At 43.0% G+C, this 23,474-nt stretch overlaps 1 protein-coding gene across 3 annotated transcripts in view; it reads right to left on the bottom strand.

The window, feature by feature from the left end:
• hira (histone cell cycle regulator a) overlaps window positions 1–23,474 on the bottom strand; it is a 140,805-nt gene that overhangs the window by 66,956 nt on the left and 50,375 nt on the right. For 2 of the 3 annotated variants that reach the window (XM_072245413.1, XM_072245421.1), the window contains 5 exons: window positions 21,822–21,917; window positions 20,863–21,023; window positions 15,722–15,889; window positions 7,278–7,391; window positions 6,140–6,210 (listed from right to left, as the gene is read on the bottom strand). In XM_072245413.1, the coding sequence (XP_072101514.1) occupies window positions 6,140–6,210; window positions 7,278–7,391; window positions 15,722–15,889; window positions 20,863–21,023; window positions 21,822–21,917 (610 nt within the window). Of the gene's footprint in view, window positions 1–6,139; window positions 6,211–7,277; window positions 7,392–15,721; window positions 15,890–20,862; window positions 21,024–21,821; window positions 21,918–23,066; window positions 23,125–23,474 lie in introns of those variants that run through there. The other variant, XM_072245430.1, reaches the window with a different exon arrangement.

Genomic DNA, 23,474 nt, shown 5'->3' on the forward strand with positions numbered 1-23,474 from the left:
CGCTCTCAGGCCCTGGCCCCACCTCTCCAATGGGGCCCAAGTTTCAATCCAGTCTAAAGTCTGCTCCAGCAATGGCCGCAGCTGAACCTGCATTCTCAAGAGTCCAGTTTGCCAAATCCTTCAGGATCCCATTAAAAAAACCTGATGGTTCAGATTACTCAAAAGCACATCTCCCAAAGGGAAATTACAGACTGCGGACTGCAGTGATCATAGTCCAGAAAAAAGTATATTTAGTAAAATAGTTAGTCGAATTGCTAGCTGCCTGCTAAACATTGCTGAATATCACCAGACCCATCTTAGACATGATAGAATCAAGGAACCTGGACGATAAGAAGGTGGCTGTGGTAGTGAAAGTGCTCACTAAGAATTCCAAGCGAAGGTACCACAGTAGCGTACAGGCTTTACAGTCCCAGTGATCAGGGTTCAATTCTCGCTGTTGCCGGTAAGGAGTTTATATGTTCTCCCGTGGACGCATGGCTTTCCTCCAGGCACTCTGGTTTCCTCTCACATTCCAAAGACGTATGGATTGGGGTTAGTAACTTGTGGACATGCTACGTTGTTGCCAGAAACATGATTACATTTGCGGGCTGCCCTAACACATCCTCGGATTATGTTGGTCATTGACTTTCTCGTCTTACTCCAGTATAATTTAAATATCGCATAAAAACATAAGCATGTAAGAAAATAGGAGCAGGAGTCCGCCACTCAGCCCCTCAACCCCTCCAAGTAATCATGGTTGATCCGCCTCAGGCCAAATCTTTTCCATATCAATTCGCAATCTTTGAAAAAAAATACTTCCTCTTTAAATACATCCAGCGGCTTTGACACTAAAGCCCTCTGGAGTGGAAAATACCAGTGATTTAACACCATCTGTGAGAAAAATTGCTAAGTATCTAAGTTTTAAGTAACCACCCCCAAATCAATAAACACATCCTTTGAGAAAGGATCCAGTGCTTTCACAGCGTGTGTGACACACAAACTTTTCTCGGGCTTTCAGCTGGGTCCAGGTGTTGATTTTAACCAATGTTTCGATGACAAACTAGCTACAAGCTCCTCCTCGGTGGTGGGTTTCCTGGTTTTTCCATCTGCCTATCTTCCATATATTTCCACAGTTTCTGGAAGCATCGCCAAGATCCTGAAGAAATACAAGATAAATATCATCCTCAAATCCCAGCTAACAGGGGTCAAAGGTGACCCAGGTCTCAGGGTAGTTGCCGTTCACAGGATTCCCCGTGCGTGCGGAACAGCGCACATCAACCAGACGAGGTACACAGTGTAATCCCGTGTCAAGGAGCATAGAAGGCTTATCTGTTTGGGTCACTCAGACAAACCGTGAGTAGCAGAACATTGCATGTGCAACGACCACAGGATTGACTTCGATGGTACAGGACCACTGTGCCACACCAACGATTTTTGGGACTGCCTGGTGAAGGAAGCCATTTAAATAAGATGAGAGAATAAGAATTTCAACAAAGATGAAGGTCTCGCTCTAAGTAAGAACTAGAATACAATTTTAAACAAGGTGGGACAGCAGAAACCTGTTTGCTTGAGATGTAACCAGTCAGAAAGGATGGACGACAGGAGCTGAGCATATATACCAGTAGTCCCCAACCACCGGGCCGCAGACCAGTACCGGGCCGCAAAGCATGTGCTGCCGGGCCACGAGGAAATGATATGATTTGGCGATATGAAACGATATGAGTCAGCTGCACCTTTCCTCATTCCGTGTCACGCACTGTTGAACTTGAAATAACCTACCAAATCATACCAAATAACACATAAAACCTAAAATAACACTAACATATAGCAAAAGCAGGAATGATATGATAAATACACAGCCTATATAAAGTAGAAATAATGTATGTACAGTGTAGTTTTGCTTAACAGAATCGGGAAGAATAAGCCAAAACCAATCTGTAGGAAAAAAAAATCAGCACATATACGCATGCGCACGTCATGTGTGCGCACGTCACACATGCGCACACAGGTGCCTGTGCAAGTCTTCATGGCCATGGTAGTCTTTCTCGGGGTCAACACAAGTGTCCCATATTTGACTGCTACTTTTGTCCCTTATTTGGGAGTTGGAAAGTTGGCAACCCTACTTGAGCACCCCCCCTCCCAAACTGGGTTGGCCGGTCCGCAAGAATATTGTCAATATTAAACCGATCCGCAGTGCAAAAATGGTTGGAGACCCCTGATATATACCACCGGACTTGACATGCCTAGGCTTCGTCCTTGATGAAGATGGCGGAGTTAGCCATCGAAACGTTAGTTAAACTCAACACCTGGACCTGGCTGGAAGCCGAAAAGAGTTTATGCAACAGATCCCCTCATTTGAGCTTCTTCTTTTAGTGAGAACACCTCAACATCTACCCAATTCATGCCTTCTTTGGATATTATACATTTCATTCCTCCAGACTGCGAAAAATACAGATCTAACTTGTTTTGCTGCTCAAGACAACAAAACTTTCATTCCCAGGAAAATGCTGAGTGAGTTTCTTTTGGACTGTTTCCAATATCCTTTCTCAAGTAAGGGGATCAGAACTGCACAGCACTGCAGGTGTTAGCCTCACCAACACACTCTACAGTTGTGGCCATACTACTGTACCTCTAAACTCCAACCCTCTTGCAATAAATGATAATATGCTATCTGCCTTCTTAGCCCCATCGCATTGGACTCCTGAGTCTGTATGGCCCATGACTGACCAAAGTGGAGGAGTCATTGAGAACCTCGAGGTGTTGCATCGGGAGCACACAGCGGCCCTACATACAGTAAACTGTGAAAGGAGTAAACAATGTCAAATTACATCCTCCTGCCTATCTGTACTTACCATACTGACATCAGCCACCTCAGAATCCACAAAACCAGGGCATGATCCAGAAGGATTACAGAAGCAAAGCAGCAGCAGTAGAAGATTTCATCAAGCAATTAACTTGTTTACCTCACCCTCTCATCAGATACTTTTCCTTAGTCATTTTCCTCCTTACCAGCTAAGGAACACCAGCAGTACCTGAGGCACATGATATGGTTCCTGCCACAAGTATAATTATAAGGATGTGGAAAGGAAATCTGATAAAATTGCATCCCACATGAGATAGGTTCCAAATATTCCCAATCTATCTTTAAAATCAGATTAGCTTTATTTGTCACATGTACTGCTGAGCATTTTAGAAAGGTACACCTTACAGCCATATTATGCAGACAGTGGGCAGAGTGAATATCTAGGTTAACACACACAAAATGATGGAGGAACTCAGCAGGCCAGGTAGCATCTATGGAAAGGAATAAACTGTCAACGTTTCAGACTGAGACCCTTCTCAAGACCAGAAAGGAAGGGGGAAGAATCCAGCATAAGATAGTGGGGGGAGAGGAAGGAATACAAGCTGGAAGGTGATAGATGAAGCCAGGTGAGTGGGGGAGGGGGATGAAGTAAGAAGTTGGGAAGCAATAGGAGGAACAGGTGAAGAGGTGAACAAGAACGAAAGTGATAGGAGGAGAGTGGACAGTGGAAGAAAGGGAAGGATGGGGGGGGGGGGAACCAGAGAGAAATGTAGGCAGGTGACGAGAAGAGGTAAGAGGGGTACCAGAGTGGGAATGGGAAGGGGGAGGGGGGAAGTTACCGTAAGTTAGAGAAACCGATGCTCATGTCATCAATAAGCAACATTGCTTTAGGATGATTTTTAAGATCTATTGATCCTCAAAACTGGCGGACCCCGGACGCAAGTGCAGTTCCTTCTTAAGAAAAAGGAAGTAGGGAAGGAGCGCTGGGCTGCAGTACGAATGAAACACAGAGGCCTTAGAACTCCCCCCCACCCCACCAACCAACCATGGGCACCTGAATGTGCCCCAGCTATGCCAGCTTTTCCTTTGGCTAATGCAACAGTCCATGTTTCAAGTCTTCACTGGTAACGCTCTCCAACTCTTCCTGCGCTACTTAAATGACTGCATTGGTGCTGCTTCAAGCTCCCATGCTGAGCTCGTCAATTTCATCAACTTTGCCTCCAATGTCCACCGCCCTTAACTTCTCTAACTTCCGTTAATGACCCACCTCCCCTTTGTACCCCATCCGTTATTTATTTATTATTATTATTAATTTTTTTCTCTCTGTCTCCTTTTTCTCCCACTGTCCCTCTCACTATACTCCCTGCCCATCCTCTGGGCTTCCCCCCTCCCCCTTTCTTTCTCCCTAGGCCTCCTGTCCCATGATCCTCTCATATCCCTTTTGCCAATCAACTTTCCAGCTCTTAGCTCCATCCCTCCCCCTCCTGTCTTCTCCTATCATTTTGGATCTCCCCCTCCCCCTCCCACTTTCAAATCTCTTACTAGCTGTTCTTTCAGTTAGTCCTGACGAAGGGCCTTGGCACGAAACGTCAACTGTACCTCTTCCTATAGATGCTGCCTAGCCCGCTGCATTCACCAGCAATTTTTGTGTGTGTTGTTTGAAATTCCAGCATCTGCAGATTTCCTCATGTTTCCACTGCCCTTAAGTTTACTTTGTCGATTTTGAACACCTCGCTCCCCTTTCTCGATCTCTCTGTCTCTACTGTAGAGACAAGCATCCACTGATATCTTCCGTAAATCTACTTACTCTCACAGCTATCTTGACAATACTTCTTTCCACACTGTCCACTGTAAAAATGCCATTTTCTTTTCTCAGTTCCTTCATCTCCGCTGCACATGTTCCCAGAGTGACCTTTCTTTCCTGAACATCAGAGATGCCCTCCTCTTCCTCCACTACTGATGCTGTCCTCACCTGCATCTCCTCCACTTGCCAGACATCCGCCCTCACCCCATCTTACCACTGCCATAATAGGCATCGAGTTCCTCTTCTCCTTACCCAACAATCATGAGCCTATGCATCCAGCACCTCATGCTCCACAACTTCCACCATCTTCAACAAGATTCTACCCACCAAACACATTTTTATCTCCCCCCTCCGCTTTCCATAGGGATCACTCCCTCCGTGATACCCAAATCCAAACTCTCTCCTGGCACTTATCCCTGCAAGCGATAGAAAGGCTTCATCTCCTCCCTCACTTCCATCCACGGCCCCAAACAGCCCTTCCAAGTGAGGCAACACTTAATCTGCAATCTGTTGGGGTCATCTACTGTATCCAGTGCTCCAAAGTTGCCTCCTTTGCAACGCTGGGAACTGATGTACATTGGGGAAACACTTCATTGAGCAACTTCGCTCCATCCACAACAAGCAAGACTTCCCAATGGTCAACCATTTTAATTCCAATCTCCACTCCCATTCTGACATGTCGGTTCACAACCTCCTCTACTGCAACAATGAGATCACTCTCAGGTTGGAGGAACAACCCCTCATATTCCGTTTGGGTAGCCTGCAACCTGATGGCATGAACATTGATTTCTCAAACTTCCGGTAATCCCCCCCCCCACCTTTCCCTATTTCATTCCCCATTCTGGCTCCCCTATTCTCCGCTACTCACTTATCACCTCCCTCTGGTGCCCATCCTCCTTCCCTTTTTCCCATGGTCCACTCTCCTCTCCTAGCAGATTGCTTTTTCTCCAGCCCTTTACCTGTTCCATCTATCACCTCCCAGCTTCTCAACATTCCCTCTCCCCCACCCACCTGGCCTCAACTATCAGCTTGTACTCCTTCCCCTCCTTCCACCTTCTTATTCTGGCTCCTTTCCTCTTCCTTTCCAGTCCTGATGATGGGTCTCAGTCTGAAACATCAACTGTTTATTCCTTTCCACTGATGCTCCGTGGCCTGCCGAGTTACTCCAGTGTTTCATGTGTGTCACTCCAGATTCCGAGCAGCGCAGAGTCTCGTGTTTTAAATATGTAGCTTGGTAGATTAGGCACGAGCCAAGTGCGATACTTTCAAAATCAAATGGCTTGCAAAAGTACAAAATGACCAGTTTCTAGATTATGTCATACTGATTGAAGAACAGATCAGCTGACATTTTATTCTTATTCAGAAGCAATTAAACATGCAAAAATGGAACACATGATTGATTCTAAAATTAAAATCTTACAAAATGATTTTTCCTCTAATTATTGAATTAATTCAGCGCATTTTCTATTGCAATACTATTATGAATTTCACTCTCATATAATTAAGTACATATGAAATGGAGCACTATTTGAGCAATCCAATGTGACCCTTACCAGGAGATATCCATAATTGATTTGTCAAATAATTCATGAATCACCACCAGGGGGCGTTTCAGGCACGTAAGCTGCAGAAACAAAGCAACAAATTAACACACAAACTGCAACCCGGTGTTTCTTTCCGTTACCTAATCCAGTTAAGACTGGCAAAAGCAAATCACAACCAAATGCCCAAGCACAAAGGAAACCAATTCCAATTGAAAGTAAAAAGCTTAATCAAAGGGATCAGTTATAAGGAGTGCCTTAAAGGGAAGAGATAATAAGCCGGGAAATAATGAGAAAATTTCAGGATTTATTGCCTGGACTGCGGCAGACCATTTGTAGAATGAAGGAAGTCAGCTCCCCAGTATTGGAGAAATGCAGTTCCTGGACTGCTGTCAAACATGAATATCAAAGGTCTGAAGAAATTCAAACAGAAGGACATTAGGGATCTGGGAATCAATACAACTTAGCAAGTGTGGGGGAGACTCAGTGAGCTGGATTTTGTGCTGGTTAGGAACTGAGCAGTAACATTTGAATGAGCTGCAGTTTACAGAGGATTGTGAAGAAAGCAGAATCTGGAGGTGACAACAATATTGATGAAAATCTTCAGCAGTACATGGGTAGAGCAGGGAGATGTTACAGGGAAAGAAACACACACTATGACTGGGGTGGAAAGCACAGTGTCAGCTAAAGAGTCAACAGTCTGATTCAGTATGTGGGGCAGGTGGGGAGGATATGGGGTTGGAATCAATGGCCAAAGGACAGTGTTTACGGCAGAGGCTCACACTAAGCACAACTGAAAGTAAGTTTATGTAATCCGGGGGATCCAATGTACTGGATTACACAAATCACTACAAGAGCTCTAAATCTGAAGTTAAAACAAAAGATGGAAATTGTAGGCAGGTGATGCAACAGCTGTAGTAAAAGAAATTGAGAAAATATTTCAGATCAAATATTCCTTCGTAAAATTGCAAAATGTTAGTGACTATGATTATAAATCATGTTCATGAAGCAGAAAAGCTATTATGCATGTAAGGGGGAGAAAGTGAAAGAAAGGAAGACAGAAGAAAAGCACGTCTGCAAGGCTGTGAAGGTCAGGGCACTTTCTAGGTACGTCAACCCAAGACCAAGATATCTAGGTCTCAGAACTTACCCAAACTGAGAGGGACCGGTCTTTACTCCCCACCGCACAACAACAGTAAGGACAGCTGGGTTTATTAGAGCTTCCATTCCGCGGCTTCTTCTTGAAGATCTTAGGGTTAAATTTCTAAAGATGGGAAAAGAAGAAAGCTATCAACATCAAGAGCAGCTTTACATCCAATGTACAACGAAGCTACTGATTCACTCTGTCTACTGATCAGCACGTGCAGACACGTAGCAGGCTTGAGTACGTGTCATCAGTAGATTTCAAAGCTAGTGGCATTCAAAATTTTCAAGACTAAAGAATTCACTCACTCCTCTCACATGGTGTGAGCAGAATTATCAGCAGCTTAATATGAAAAAGACTAAGGAGCTGGTGGCAGACCTGAGGAGGGCTAAGGCACCAGTGACCCCTGTTTCCGTCCAGGGGGTCAGGGTGGACATGGTGGAGGATTACAAATACCTGGGGATACGAATTGACAATAAACTGGACTGGTCAAAGAACACTGAGGCTGTCTACAAGAAGGGTCAGAGCCGTCTCTATTTCCTGAGGAGACTGAGGTCCTTTAGCATCTGCCGGACGATGCTGAGGATGTTCTACGAGTCTGTGGTGGCCAGTGCTATCATGTTTGCTGTTGTGTGCTGGGGCAGCAGGCTGAGGGTGGCAGACACCAACAGAATCAACAAACTCATTCGTAAGGCCAGTGATGTTGTGGGGATGGAACTGGACTCTCTCATGGTGGTGTCTGAAAAGAGGATGCTGTCTAAGTTGCATACCATCTTGGTCAATGTCTCCCATCCACTACATAATGTACTGGGTGGGCACAGGAGTACATTCAGCCAGAGACTCATTCCACCGAGATGCAGCACTGAGCGTCATAGGAAGTCATTCCTGCCTGTGGCCATCAAACTTTACAACTCCTCCCTTGGAGGGTCAGACATCCTGATCCAATAGGCTGGTCCTGGACTTATTTCATAATTTACTGACATAATTTACATATTATTAACTATTTATAGTTCTATTACTATTTATTATTTATAGAGCAACTGTAACGAAAACCAATTTCCCCTGGGATTAATAAAGTATGACTATGACTATAAGACAACTATAGTTGGGTCATGTTCTAACCTACTCCATAGATCAGAAGCACATAGCACAGAACAAGGCATTCATCACAATTTGTCTGCGTCAGTCAAAACAAACTAATTATGCTAATCCTAAATCCCAGCTCTCAGGCCATAGCATTGAAAGTTCTAACTCTTCAAGTGCTCATTTGTGATGAGAGTTTCTCCCTGTATCACATAAGACTGACAGTCACCAGTTTGGGAAGAAAATCTTTACTTCACTAATTACCTTGAACCCATTGTTTAAAGTTCTTGAACACATTCCCAAAGGAAAGTGCTCAATTAATTTCTATAAAGCTTTTAGTTGGCAAGCTATTGGAATGTTTGAGATCGAAATGGACATTTTTTGCTCTGCAGAACATCTGGAATACACGCGATCAGACCACCCAATCTTGCAAGCACTTCCCTAGTCAAATTAGAAAAAATATCTGATCAAGACACGCAAATTGGAATATTGAAGTGTTGAGCTACAACCAGGATATATGTTTGAAACGGCACTTAGAAAATGTTACATCCACTTCAATAGCAAGTTATAAGACCATAAAATACAGTAGAGGAGCAGAATTAAGTGGTTCGGCCCACTGAGTCTGCTCAACCATTTTATCATAGCTGATCCAATTTTCCTCTCAGCCCCAATCTCCTGCCTTCTCCCTATAGCATTCATGTCCTGACCAGTTAAGAATCTATCAACCTTTGCCTTAAATATACATAAAGACTTAGCATTACCAGCTGCCTGTGGCAAAGAATTCCACAGATTCACCACTCACTGGCCAAAGAAATTCCTTCTCATATCGATTCTAAAAGGACAGCCCTCTATCCTGTGGCTGTGTCCTCTAGTCTTAGACTGTTCCACCATAGGAAACATCCTCTCCGCATCTACTCTATCAAGGCCTTTCACCATTCGATAGGTTTCAATTAGGTCATCCCTCACTTCTCAATTCTAGTGAATACAGGCCTAGAGCCATTAAACTCTCTTCATATGACAAGCCATTCAATCCTGGAATCATTTTCGTGAATCTCCTTTGAACTTGCTCCAGTTTCAGCACATCCTTTCTTACATAAGAGACCCAAACCTGCTCACAACACTTCAAGCAGGTCTCACCAGTGCTTTATGAAGTTTCAGCATTACATCTTTACTTTTATATTCTAGTCCTCTTGAAATGAATGCCAACAATGCATTTGCCTTCCTTACCACAGACTCAACCTGCAAATTAACCTTCAGGGAATCCTGCACAAGGAGTCCCAAGTCTCTTTGCGCCTGGATTTTTGTATTTTCTGTCAACCCTAGGAAATAGTCAACCCTTTCATTTCTTCTACCAAAGTGCATGACCATACACTTCCCAACACTATTCCATCTGTCACTTCTTTGTCATTCTCCTTCTTAACCTAAGTCCTCTGTAGCCTCTCTACATTCTCAAAACTATCTGCCCCTCCACCTATCTTCATATCATCAGCAAACATTTCAACAAAACCATCAATTCGATCATCCAAATCATTGACATATAACATAAAAAGAATTGGACCCAACACTGACCCCTGTGGAACACCACTAGTCACCAACAGCTAGCCAGCAAAGGCTCCCTCTATTCCCACTCTTTGCCTCCTGCTAATCAGCCACTGCTTTATCCATGCTAGAATCTATCCTGTAATACCATTGCTCGTAGCTTGTTAAGCAACCTCATCTTGTCAAAGGCCTCTGAAAATCCACCCACATAACATTCAACCAGTTCTCTTTTGTCGAACCTGCTTATTTCTTCAAAGAATTCCAACAGATTTGTCAGGCAAGATTTTGCTCAGGAAACCATGCTGACAATGTCCTATTTTATCATGTGCCTCCAAGTAACTTGAGATCGAATTGTTAATAATCGACTCCAACATCTTCCCAACCACTGAAGTCAGACTAAATGGCCTATAGTTTCCTTTCTTCTGCCTTTCTCCCTCCTTGAATAGTAGAGTGTAATTTGCAACTATCCAGTCTTCAGGAACTATTCCAGAATCTAGTGATACTTGAAGGATCATTACTAATGTCTCCACGATCTCTTCAGCCATCTCTTTCAGCATTCTCTGGTGTACACACCAGGAGTCCCCAACCTTTTTCGCACCGCGGACCGGTTTAATATTGACAATATTCTTGCGGACCAGCTGACTGGGGGGAGGGGGGGGGTTGTTCAAGTAGGGTTAAACTCACCTCAACATGTCTTTTACAGTTAGGGTTGCCAACTTTCTCACTCCCAAATAAGGGACAAAAGTAGCAGTCAAATCCCGGGACAGTGTTTACCCCGAGAAAGACTACTATGATCATGAAGCCTTGCGCGGGCACCTGTGTGCACATGCGTGATGTGCGCATATCTGACGTGAGCATGCACCGATTTTTTTCCACAAATCGGTTTTGACTTAATCTTCCTGACTACACTGTACATACATTATTTCTACTTTATATAGGCTGTGTATTTATCATATCATTCCTGCTTTTACTATATGTTAAGTGTTATTTTAGGTTTTATGTGTTATTTGGAATGATTTGGTAGGTTATTTTTTGGGTCTGGGAACGCTCAAAAATTTTTCCCATATAAATTAATGGTAATTGCTTCTTTGCTTTACGCCATTTCAGCACGAAAGGTTTCATAGGAACGTTCTACCTTAGCAGGGGAAATACGGGACAAACCAATTTAGCCTAATATACGGTATGTCCTGGCAAATACGGGACAGTTGGCAACCCTATGTTCAAGTTCAACAGTGCGTGACAGGGAATGAGGAAAGGTGCAGCTGACTCATATCGTTTCCTCACGTCCCGGTAGAACATGCTTTGCGGCCCAGTACCAGTCCGCGGCCCGGTGGTTGAGGACCGCTGGTGTACACCATCTGGTCAAGGTGACTTAGCTACCTTCAGACCTTTCAGTTTCCCAAGAACCTTCTCTCCAGGTTTTGTAACTTCACGCAATTCATTCACCATAACACTGTTACACCCTCTGTATTGCTAATGTCTTCCACAGAAAAGACTGATGCAAAATACTTAATCAGTATATCAGCCATTTTGTTGTCCCCCATTACTATCTCTCCAGCATCATTTTCCAGTGGCCCGATATCCACGCTGACGTTTTGTTTATATGTAACATACTGTAAGGTTTCAATGCTAATGTAATGGCTTCTCTGTAATGCTCTACTGCTAAGGTAATGGTTTCTCTGTAGCAGCAATGTTTGGGTTATGACTAGAGATAACGGGGCGTAGTAGCCAATGAGCAGGATGTTGTTTTTTCTTGTGTGCCTGGGAGCCAGGAATTCGCGGTCTTTTGCCAGGGAGAGATGAGGAGAGAAGACGCAAATGGAAAGAGTTGCTAGACTGCTGGATGGAGTGGACTTGGAGCGAGGGTCCAAAGGTCAGCAACACGTATCAGTGAGCTCCAATGTTTGCGCATTAGACTGTTTCATTAGAATGGGCCCTTCTCTTTTTTTTTTTGTTTCTTTACTAACCATATAGTCAAATTAAGAATTATAAAGCTCAATCGTTTAATCGCATATTGTGTACTGTTTGTTATTTCATGGTACTGACTTATAACAGGGGACACATCGCACGGCATCCACCCAAATGAGACTTCTTAAGTTTGGCCAGGCTAGAGGCTATCATCCCTATATTAAGCTGCTAGCCAAACAGAGATACAATTGTGGAGGCTCATCTGGGATTGATTCCATTGAATGCTGTGTGATTACCCTCAGTATTGAACCCGAGGGGTAGATATTCGTACACTGGATGAATTGTTAATTCGCTTGTTAAATACTGTTAATGTTGCGATTGTGGACTATAGGACTCTGAACAGGCGCACCATCCCTAACCAATATACTATCCTGAGGATTGAAGACACACTGGCCTGCCTGAGTGGTGTGGTGATTCAGTGTGCTGGACTTGAGGAGTGGATATTACCAGATCCCCATGATTGAGGCCGACAAAGAGAAAACGGCATTTATATGTTCCCTAGAATTTTTCCAGTTCCAGGGCATCTCGGGAGTTCCTAAAACCTTCCATGGGGTCATGGAGAAGACTGTGAAGGAGGTGAACTTGCTTCAGGTATTGGTATATCTGGATGACCTCATAGTGCTTGGATCCACCTTGGAAGAACGTGAAGTGAGGCTGCTGAAAGTGCTGGGCTGCCTGAAAGTCGAAGGGTTAAAACTTTCCCTGGACAAGAGCCAGTTCTGCCAAACATCTGTTAGCTATGTTGGGCACAAAGCCTCACGGGATGGAGTAGCTACAGATCCAGCTAAGATAGAGGTGGTTACCACCTGGCCAAGACTCCAAGACTGTGAACGCTCTGCACTCCTTCCTCAGGTTCTGTGGTTACTATCGGAGGTTCATGAAAGGCTACGCAAGAGTGAGTCACTCATTGAATTAGCTTCTGTGTGGTTACCCTCCCTTGGGGAAGAAAGGAAGGGGGAGAAAAGGACAGGAGGGTGGAGAGTATCTTAGCCCATCTGAGCCCTTTGGACCAAGGTGGGATGCAAAATGTGAGAAGGCCTTTCAGTCACTGAAGGAGCTGCTGACCCAGGCGCCAGTGCTGGCTTTTGCGGACTCCCGACTGTCGTATGTACAGCACATGGATGTCAGCTGAGAGGGTTTAGGGGGCATCTTGTATCAGGATTAGGGCACCGATTGAGGCCTATTGCGTTTGTCAGCCAGAGTCTGTCGCCCTCCGAGAAGAACTATCCAACACACAAGTTGGAATTTCTGGCGTTGAAATGGGCGGTGGTGGATAAGCTGAGTGACTAAGAGGCCAAGTTTGAGGCAAGGACCTGAATGTGTGGTATATGCCGCCTTTTGCTAACTCCCCATTGATTGAGGAAAAGACTCCTGGTCCTTCTCCTGCTGAGTCAGGTGAAGTGGCGGGTGGCTATCTGTGGGCAGCCTGGGTTGCAGCGTGATTCTGCAGGGGAAGAAGCGGGGCTTGGCCACAGGACAGAGGGGTCTGAGTTGCAGGTGGGCACCAGTGATAGGTCAGGGGAGGCCTCGCCAGGTAGACCAGAAGTATCCCCAGTAGTGTCTGAACCTGAGGAGTTAGGTGAGGGGTGCGGAAGTCTCAGAGAATTAGGAGACCACCAGATAGGCTGGCCTGCGTAGCACCAGGGGAGCAGAGTGTGACCCCTACCGTTTTGGGGAGCTATGTCACTGCCTTATACACCTGGATTGGACCTTGTGTTTTACAGGAAGGGTTAGCGAATTATCTCAATGTAATGAGGACATGACTAAATTTGGTGGGGGGGGGGGAATTGTGTAACACGCTGTAAGGTTTCACTGCTAATGTAATGGCTTCTCTGTAATGCTCCTCTGCTAAGGTAATGATTTCTCTGTAGCAGCACTGTTTAGGTTATGACAAGAGATAACAGGGCACGTTAGCCATTGAGTGGGATGTTGTCCTTCCTTGTGTGTCTGAGAGCCGGGAATTCGCGGTCTTTTGCCAGGGAGAGATGAATGGAGAGAGTTGGTAGATCGCCGGACAGGGTGGACTTGGAGCGAGGGTCCAAAAGGAGGTCGATGATGAACGAATGGCCTTATCAGTGAGCTCCAAGGTTGCACATTAGACTGTTTCATGAGAATGAGTCCTTTTCCTTTTTTTGTTTCTTTACTAACCATAGTCAAATTAAGAATTATAAAGCTCGATTGTTTAATCGGATATATTGCGCACCTTTGTTATTTCGTGGTACTGATTTGTAACGGGACACATCGCGCAACATCCACCCAAGCAAGGTTTCTTAAGTTCGGCCAGACCAGGTGCTACCATCCCCTACATTAAGCTGCTAGCCGAACCGAGAGTTACATATATTTTATGTATCTGAAGAAATTTTTGGTATCTTCTTTAATATTATTGGCCAGCTTATTTCCATCTTTATCTTCTAAATGATTTTTTTTTAGTTGTTTTCTGTTGGTTTTTAAAAAGTCTCCCAATCTTCTAACCTCCCACTAATTTTCGCTCTATTATATGCCCTCTCTTTGGCTTTTATGCTGGCTTTGACTTCTCTTATTAGCCATGCTTATGTCATCTTTCCTTTAGAATACTTCTTCCTCTTTGTGATGTATATATCCTGTGCCTTCCGAATTGCTTCCAGAAATTTGAGCCTTTGCTGCTCCACCATCATCTCTGCCAGTGTTCTTTACTAACCAATTCTGGCCAGCTCCTCTCTCATGCCTCTGTAATCCCCTTTACTTCACTGTAATACCGATACATCAGACTTTATCTTCTCCTTCTCAAATTTCAGGGTGAATTCAATCATATTATGATCACTTCCACTAAAGGCTCTTTTACCTTAAGCTCTCTAACTAATTCTGGTCCATTGCACAACACCCAATACAGAATAGCCGATCCCCTTGTGGGCTCAGCCATGAGCTGATCTAGAAAGCCATCTCATAGGCATTCTAGGAATTTCCCCTCCTGTAATCCACGACCAATCTGATTTTCCCAATCTACCTGCATACGGAAGTCCCTCATGACTATTGTAACATTGCCCTTTGGGCATGCATTTCCTATCTCCCATTATAATTTGTACTGTTTGGTGGTCTGTATGTAACTCCCATCAGCGTCTTTTTACCCTTGCAGTTCCTCAGCTCTATCCATAATGATTCAATACCTCCCAACCCTATGTCACCTCTTTCTAATGATTTGATTTCATTTTTTACCAACAGAGCAATGCCATCCCCTCTGCTTTCCTGCCTATCCTTTCAATAGAATGCGTATCATTGGACATTAAGCTTCCAGCTATAATCTTGCAGCCATGATTCAGAGATGCCTACAACATCAATCTGCAACTGTGCTGCGTTCATCTAATTTATTTTGTCTACGGCACGTATTCAGATACAACACCTTATGTTACGCAGCAAGGAGGGACCCCTTCAATAATAACTTCAAGGTTTTCATATTTTCTTGGGCATCTGCCCTTGCCTGAAATTGCTGTGTGATTTGTGGATAATCAACCAAGTCCGTTGAAGGCTAGGCCTGTCCTGGGGTGAAGGGATCGTGCAAGTGCGTGGATGGGAGGGCTTGTTATGCCGTTGTTTCCTTGCTTGTTATCCGAACATTGTGGTCATGCTATGTTGGTGCAGGAATGTATGACAACACCTGCGGGCTGCTCCCAGCACACCTGTGGGGTGTGTTGGTTTTTAATGCAAGTGCCGTATTTCACTGTAAGCTTCAATGTATATGTGATATGTAATCATGAAGAGTGAATGATCATTACTTTAACAGAAAATCCATGCTCTCCCTGCCTCCTACTCTTTTTTCACTTCTGTAAATCAGAACACTCATTTATAAATCGCATTCTGCCAAATGCCAAAGGCAGATCACTTACCACCACAGTAACTGCTTTTCGATGGCCAACAAAGTCCATGTTTGTCTTCCAGCCATCCCGCTCGATAATCTGGGCTGTGGGGCCTGAGTTGTTCATAGCATGTGCAGATACAAGGTAGTGGCCATCTGGGGACCAGCTTAAACGCAGTACGTGTGTCGTGCCTGCACACTAAAGAGAAATGAAAAAAATAATAGAGAAGCCTGGCCAACATATACCAAGACAAGACCAGTTACACCAAATTCCATACCAAATAATGGAACTTAAGTCTTGCAAATTTAAAATCCCCTCTGAAACACAAGTATAATTTTTCTTGTTCTTTCAAAAAAAAAGCATCGAAAACATAAAGTAATGGTGAACAAGTATTATGCTGACTGGTTGTCTGTGACCAGTGGTATTCCACATGGAGAAATGCTTGGATCTCTCTGTTGCTGATAATAAATATAAATGATCTGAATGAAAATGTACGTGGTCTGATTAATAAATATGCAGAGAACAAGAAAATTGGAGGAGCTGAGAGTAGTGAAGAAGGTTTTCAAAGGATTCGGCAGGACATAGATTATCTGGAAGTTTGAGCAGAAAATGGTCAGTGGAGCTTAATCCAGACAAGTGTGCACTACAGAAGGTTTGGGAATTAAGTACATAACTCCATGAAACTGGCAATAAAAATGGATAGCATGGTAAAGGTGGCATGCAGCATGCTTGCCTTCATTGATCAGAGCAGTGAGTATAAAAGTAGTAAAGTCACGCTTCAACTGTATAAAATTTTGGTTGGGCAACTGTTGGACTAGAGTGTAAAATTGTTATTTTTCTTCTAATGTAACTTTCCTATGCTGCTTTAGATTTTTATGTAATCATCTATATGTGAGTAATTGTTCAGAGAATCTTCCAGTAATTGTAATGTAGCTGATTCTGCATCTCAAGAAAGACAAAATAATTGATAATGACAAATGATGATATACTTTACTTTATACTTTACTGTCGCCAAACAATTAATACTAGAATGTACAATCATCATAGCGATATTTGATTCTGCGCTTCCCGCTCCCTGGATTACAAATCGATAGTACGTATTAAAAATTTTAATTATAAATCATAAATAGAAAACTGGAAAGTAAGGTAGTGCAAAAAAACCGAGATGCAGGTCCAGATATTTGGAGGGTACGGCCCAGATTTGTACCGGTGCCCCACAAGGCTGTGTACTCAGCCCCCTGCTGTACTCACTGTACACCCATGATTGTGTAGCCAAGTTTCCATCAAACTCAATATATAAGTTTGCTGATGACACAACAATTGTAGGCCACTTCTCGGGTAATGATGAGTTTGAGTACAGAGAGGAAATTAAGAACCTGGTGGCATGGTGTGAAGACAATAACCTATCCCTCAACGTTAGCAAATTAAAGGAATTGGTTGCTGACTTCAGAAGGAGTAGTGGACTGCACGACCCAATTTACTCGGTGGTGCGCAAGTGGAACAGGTCAAAAGCTTTAGGTTCCTCGGGGTCAATATCACAAATGACCTGACTTGGTCCAACCAAGCAGAGTCCACTGCCAAGAAGGCCCTCCAGCGCCTTTACTTCCTGAGAAAACTAAAGAAATTTGGCCTGTCCCCTAAAACCCTCACTAATTCTTATAGATGCACCGTAGAAAGCATTCTTCTAGGGTGCATCACAACCTGGTATGGAAGTTGTCCTGTCCAAGACCGAAAGAAGCTGCAAAAGATCGTGAACACAGCGCAGCACATCACACAAACCAATCTTCTGTCCTTGCACTTGCTTTACACCGCACGCTGTCGGAGCAGTGCTGCCAGGATAATCAAGGACACGACCCACCCAGCCAACACACTTTTCGTCCCTCTTCCCTTTGGGAGAATGCTCAGGAGCTTGAAGACTCAACTTCAAGATCGGACTTAAACATCTCAAGAGAGATAGAAACCAGGGCTCTAGAATAGAGCTGATCTCTACTCCACTCCACACCACCAGTCACCCTCCTTGCTCCTCCACCTTCACCAATGCAGATAGCTTCTGGATTTTCATTTGCCAAAATTAGAACAATTGATTCACTTGACAGTCATTTTTCTCCCTCTCCTAACGAATTCTTCATGGATAAGCTACACTCCAAGCACTGAAACCACATGCCTCCCTAGATTCTGTATTGACTGACTAGCTTTCTTAAGGCCCACTTTGTCCACCTCCTTGAAAACAACTGTGATTCCCTCAGTCCCAATTCTTTTATTCCTATGATGCATGTTAACTGATACATTAATGGTTCTCTTAGATACTGTCTCACTCCTCTATTAACATGTCAGCATCAAGTCCCTGCTCGAACACCCACCTGTTTCCTGTACCTTTGCAAACTAACAGCCCATTTCCAGTTGCTCCTTTAATGTCCTTTAATATGTTTACTGCTCCCAATAACGAGCCCACCATATTTGTACAACTAAACATCTAAATCCATTCAATAACGTTTCATACGCTACCACATAACTGTAACAATTGTCAAAGACAAAAAAACTACTCTTTCAATACTCTTTAGTGATCTGGAGTCTTTGACCTAATGAGCACATCATCATTCAATATATTTCCTCTTATAGAATTGCCCTTGTTTGACTTTATCATTATGTTTCAAATCTCAGTGAAACAATTATCCACAAGGGTTCCTCTTCTCATAGCCCTACAAGCCTGTGGACCAACTCAAGAATTTGTCCTTGGTCCTCTTCTATTTCGCACCTACTTCCCAGCCCTTGGTGGTATCATCAGGAAGCAAGACATTCAGCAATGTCTCACCACCATCTTCCAGGATCCCCCCCACTTTGACGTATCACAAAGCACCTGCTTGCAATCCAGCGATGGACGAGCAAAGATTTGCTCAGTAAACGTGGGCACCACTGTCTTTGCTTCTGACCATAGTCAGTTCGGATTGGCAAAAATATTCTAACCCTAACCCTCCACCATCTCCATCAGCACAGGGGTGTGTACTTAGCCTCCTGCTCTACTTTCTTTACACCAACAACTGTATGGCTAAATACAGCTCCAACACCAAATTCAAGTTCGCTGATGACACCACTGCTGTTGGCTGTATCAGAGGTAGTGATGAATCAGCATACAGAAGGGAGATTGAGAAATTTGGCTGAGTGGTGTAATAACAACGACTTCTCACTCAATGTCAGTAAGACCAAGGGACTGATAGTAAACCAGGAGGGGAAAACTAGAGGTTCGCAAGTCAGTAATCATTGGAGGATCAGAGGTGGAGAGGGTCAGTAACTTTAAATTTCTGGGTGTCACCATCTTAGAGGACCTGTCCTGGACCCATCATATAATTATGAAGAAAATGTGACGGTGCCTCCACTTCCTCAGGAGCCTGTGGAGATTTGGCATGTCATTAAAAACCTTGGCAAATTCCTACAGCTGTCTGGTGGAAAGTGTGCTGACTGGCTGCATTACAGCCTGGTATGGGGACTCCAATGCCTTTGAGTGGAAAATACTGCAAAAGGTAGTGGATTTGGCCCAGTACATCACGGGTAAAACCCTCCCAACCATTGAGCACATCTACATGAAATGTTGCCGTAGAAAAGCAACATCCATCAGAGATCCTCACCATCTAGGCCAGGGGTAGGCAACCTTAAGCACAAATGATTTTCTAGCATGCATTATTCATTAATTTGAGGCAAAACATAACTAGATGTATTTAAATGGATAATTCCCATATTTCAAGTTTTTTATGGCATTTATCTGGCCCACCATCCGCTCATTAATACGTGATCCGGCCCACAGGGTCAGAAAGGTTGCCTCAGGACACACAGCAAGTTCAAGAACAGTCACTACCCCTCTGTTGTTCAATATTAAACTAATTGCAAAGGACATGTGCCTTCACTCCAGTGCTTGCTGGTTTACATTGGCTCCCAATCCAAAAGTGCCTCCATTTTAAAACCCTGATCCATATTTGTAAGTTTTCTTCTGATTTTTTTAAATCTCTCTACTCCCAAAATCTCCTCCAGGCTGCAAATGTTTTGCAATTTCTGAGCTCCTCGAATTCTGACCTCTTTCAAATCCTTAACTATAAATGCTGCACCAACAGTTAACATGCTCTCAAAGGCCTTACTCACAAGCTTTAGAATTCCCTGCTTAAATCCGTCCTCATACATACCTTTCACTCATGCCTCAAGACATCTCTTAAAACTTAGTTTTAGATCCAACGTTCGGCTATCTGCTCTGATAATCCACCTCAGTAGTTCAATGTTGGAAATGTATTTATCGTTATCACTTACTTACAATATTCTGGAATCTTATAATATTACAGCTCCTACATAAATCTATAATCAGAATCAGGTTTTTTTACTGGCATATGTCATTAAATTTGTTGTTTCCAAGTTATATAATCCAAGTTATTGTTCTTGCAACCCTGATGGTATGGGTTATTATTGTGCGCAAAGCTGCTGGAGAGAGATTGGGCAATAAATGCTTTGCCCACTCCCCAAGGTTTTCTTTCAAAATCTGTAAAACACCTCTTTGTGGATGGCTTGCCATGATCTCAATAACATTCACAAGGTGGTAGGGTCCCTATCACGGCGGGGGGGGGGGGGGGGGGAGAGAGTGTGAGGACATACCATGCTCATCTATTTTAAATAACATACAATGAAAACACTATTCCAAGAAAAAGTAGGTGTGATAACTTTGCTACATTTTCAATCAAACCTGCTGACCACATTCCTGTAAATGGTCAAGATTAAACTGAAGCTCTCTACCCTCTGATTTCTGGACAAGTACTGACAAATACTGCAGTAGCGCCTTTCACAAGTTCCATTTCATTAATTGTTTGAACATATTTTTCTGAATAAATTGATGTTATCCACTGCGGTTGACTGCTGTAAGCTATAACCCCATCTCACATCCAATTTGTGAGCTGATATAGTGTTAAAACCCTAATCTTAAATAGACTCATAATACCAATTGCTGAAGAAACAAATTAAAAAGACAACTGCTCATACTAAGCTGAAGCATGAGTGAACAGGGTAGAAGGAGTGCATGGTGACTATACTGATAGCTCCAGGTGTATTGTAATGGATAGGTCTTCCCTGAGTGAGAAAAATCAGCCAGAAATTACAGACCCTGGACAACTGTTCAGATATTTGTTTCAAATACGTACTTCATCAAAGGGTTTAGTTATGTTGGTCTCCAGCTGCCAATCCATGGTCCTCCACACTTTTAAGCTCCGGTCATCAGCTTGGGATGCAATGTACTTTCCAACAGGATCCCAGGTAAGACCCTTTACCAGGCCTGAATGACCCCGTAATGTTGCAATGATTTCTGTAAGAAAGCATTGAAAAGCATTCACAGTTTTTTCATGTTTGAAGCATATAACATTCTCAACTATCAATAACCAGTGCAACATCCATAACCAACCATAGCACTGTTATATTTGGAAGTTCAAACATCATGACTGCAATGGAAACATATTCTGCAAAGAATATATTTGCTGAAAGTGAGCTTTTAACATTGCTTTGTGGATAATTCCTGTTCACACCTGGTCCGGTCCTGCCTTTATCAGAATCAGGTTTATTAACACCAGCATGTGACATGAAATTTGTTAACTTAACAGCAGCAGTTCAATGCAATTCATAATCTAGCAGAGAGAAAAAATAAAAATAATAAATAAAATAATAATAAAAAACAAGTCAATTATGTATATTGAATAGATATAAATATTGTGCAAAATCAGAAGTACTGTACATTTTTAAAAAGTGAGGTAGTGTCCAAAGATTCATTGTCCATTTAGGAATCAGATGGCAGATAGGAAGAAGCTGTCCCTGAATCACTGAGTGTGTGCCTTCAGGCTTCTGTATTTCCTACCTGATGGTAACAGTGAGAAAAGGGCATGCCCTGGGTGCTGGAGGTCCTTAATAATGGACGCTGCCTTTCTGAGACACCGCTCCTTGAAGATGTCCTGGGTACTTTGTAGGCGAGTACCCAAGATGGAGCGGACTAGATTTACAAACTTCTGTAGCTTCTTTCGGTCCTGTGCAGTAGCCCCGCCATACCAGACAGTGATGCAGCCCGTCAGAATGCTCTCCACGGTGCAACTGTAGAAGTGAACATCAAATTTACCTGGGAATTTCAGAGCATTCCAGATAACAACAGTGTTATCAATACTGCAGGATGAGAGCCAAGCATCGTGGGGTGACCAGGCCAGGTCCATCACATCTAGAACATAAGACAGAATCCCTCACTTAGTATACTATACATTAGGATAGCTATGCATACATGTATCTGCAACACCTAGGCAGTTGCACAATGGAGTAACATTTTAATCTTTATAACAAGCAAGTTTATTTGTATAGCACTTTTCAAGCACAAGGCAATTCCAAATGCATTACATAGAACAAGATATTAAAATCAAACATCAAATTTCAGACAATGTATAAAAGAGAATAAAATCACACAAAAAATAGATATGATAAATATAAGTTACAATGCAGGAGATTCTAATTAAAAGCTATAGTGAAAGAAAAGTTTCAAGCCTCGATTTAAAAGAGCTTGAAGTTGAGGCAGACTTCAGATCCTCTGAAAAGTTATTCCAGATATGTGGAGCATAGTGACTAAAAGCTGCTTCATGTTTAGTTTTGACCCTGGGGACAGTAAGTAGACTTGCTCCCAGTCGACCTGAGAGTTCCGGAAGGTTCATAATGCAGCAAGAGATCGGAGATGTATTTTGGCCCCAGACCATTCAGTGGTTTATAAATCAGTAGTAATACTTTAAAGCCAATCCTCTGATGGACAGGAAGCCAGTATAGCAATCTGAGAACTGGAGTGATGCATTCTACTTTCTTAGCCTTAATGAGGACTCTTGCAGCAGCCTTTTGAATGAGCGGCAGCTGTGAGGGATTTTTTTTTTTTTTTTTTTTTTTTTACAGAGACCTGTAAAAACGCCTTTACAGTAGTCAAGCCTACTGAAAACAAATGCACGGACGAGATTTTCTAAATCTTGCTGAGACATAAGCCCTATAACTCTCACAATATTTTTTAAATGATTAGCAGGCTGGCTTTGTAATTGTCTTAATATGGCAGTTAATATTTAAGTCAGCCTCCATCATAATACCAAGGTTTCTGGCTTGGTTTTGTGGTCTGTAATGACAGGGATTCTAAGTGAACACTGAATTTTAATCTTTTTTTTGACATCAAAAACAATTATTTTGGTTTTCTCTTTGTTTGACTGGTAGAAATTTTGGCCCATCCAATCAGTGATTTGTTTAATGCAGTTCTTTTGTGATTGTATAGGACCATAGTCACTTGATGACACACATAAATCTCAGTGTCATCTGCATGATTAAGGCAAAATATTTTGTTGCTTACCATGATTTGAGCTAGAGGGAGCATGTATATGTTAAACAGAAGAGGCCCAATCAATACAGTAGTCCCAGCTACCAATCAATACAGTAGTCCCGGTCCTGTAAATATGATTTAAACCACTTTAGGAGTGCACTGCAAAGTCCCACCCAGTTTTCCAGTCTGTCCAGTAATATGCCATGGTCAACTGTGTCAAAAGCAGCACTAAAGTCAGTAAAATCAAAACTGATATTTTATCATCATCATTGTTAAAACAGACGTCATCTAAAACCATGACTATAAGAGTCTCAGTGCTATGCTGTTGTCGAAATCCAGACTGGAAAACACTCATACAGTTGCTTACTGCCAAAAAGGTATTAATGATTTTACTTCAACGTGGTCATTTTGATATAGGCCTATAGTTATTAATTACTG

This window comes from Mobula birostris, chromosome 2 (genome assembly GCF_030028105.1).
Source record: "Mobula birostris isolate sMobBir1 chromosome 2, sMobBir1.hap1, whole genome shotgun sequence".
Classification (NCBI taxonomy): domain Eukaryota; kingdom Metazoa; phylum Chordata; class Chondrichthyes; order Myliobatiformes; family Myliobatidae; genus Mobula; species Mobula birostris.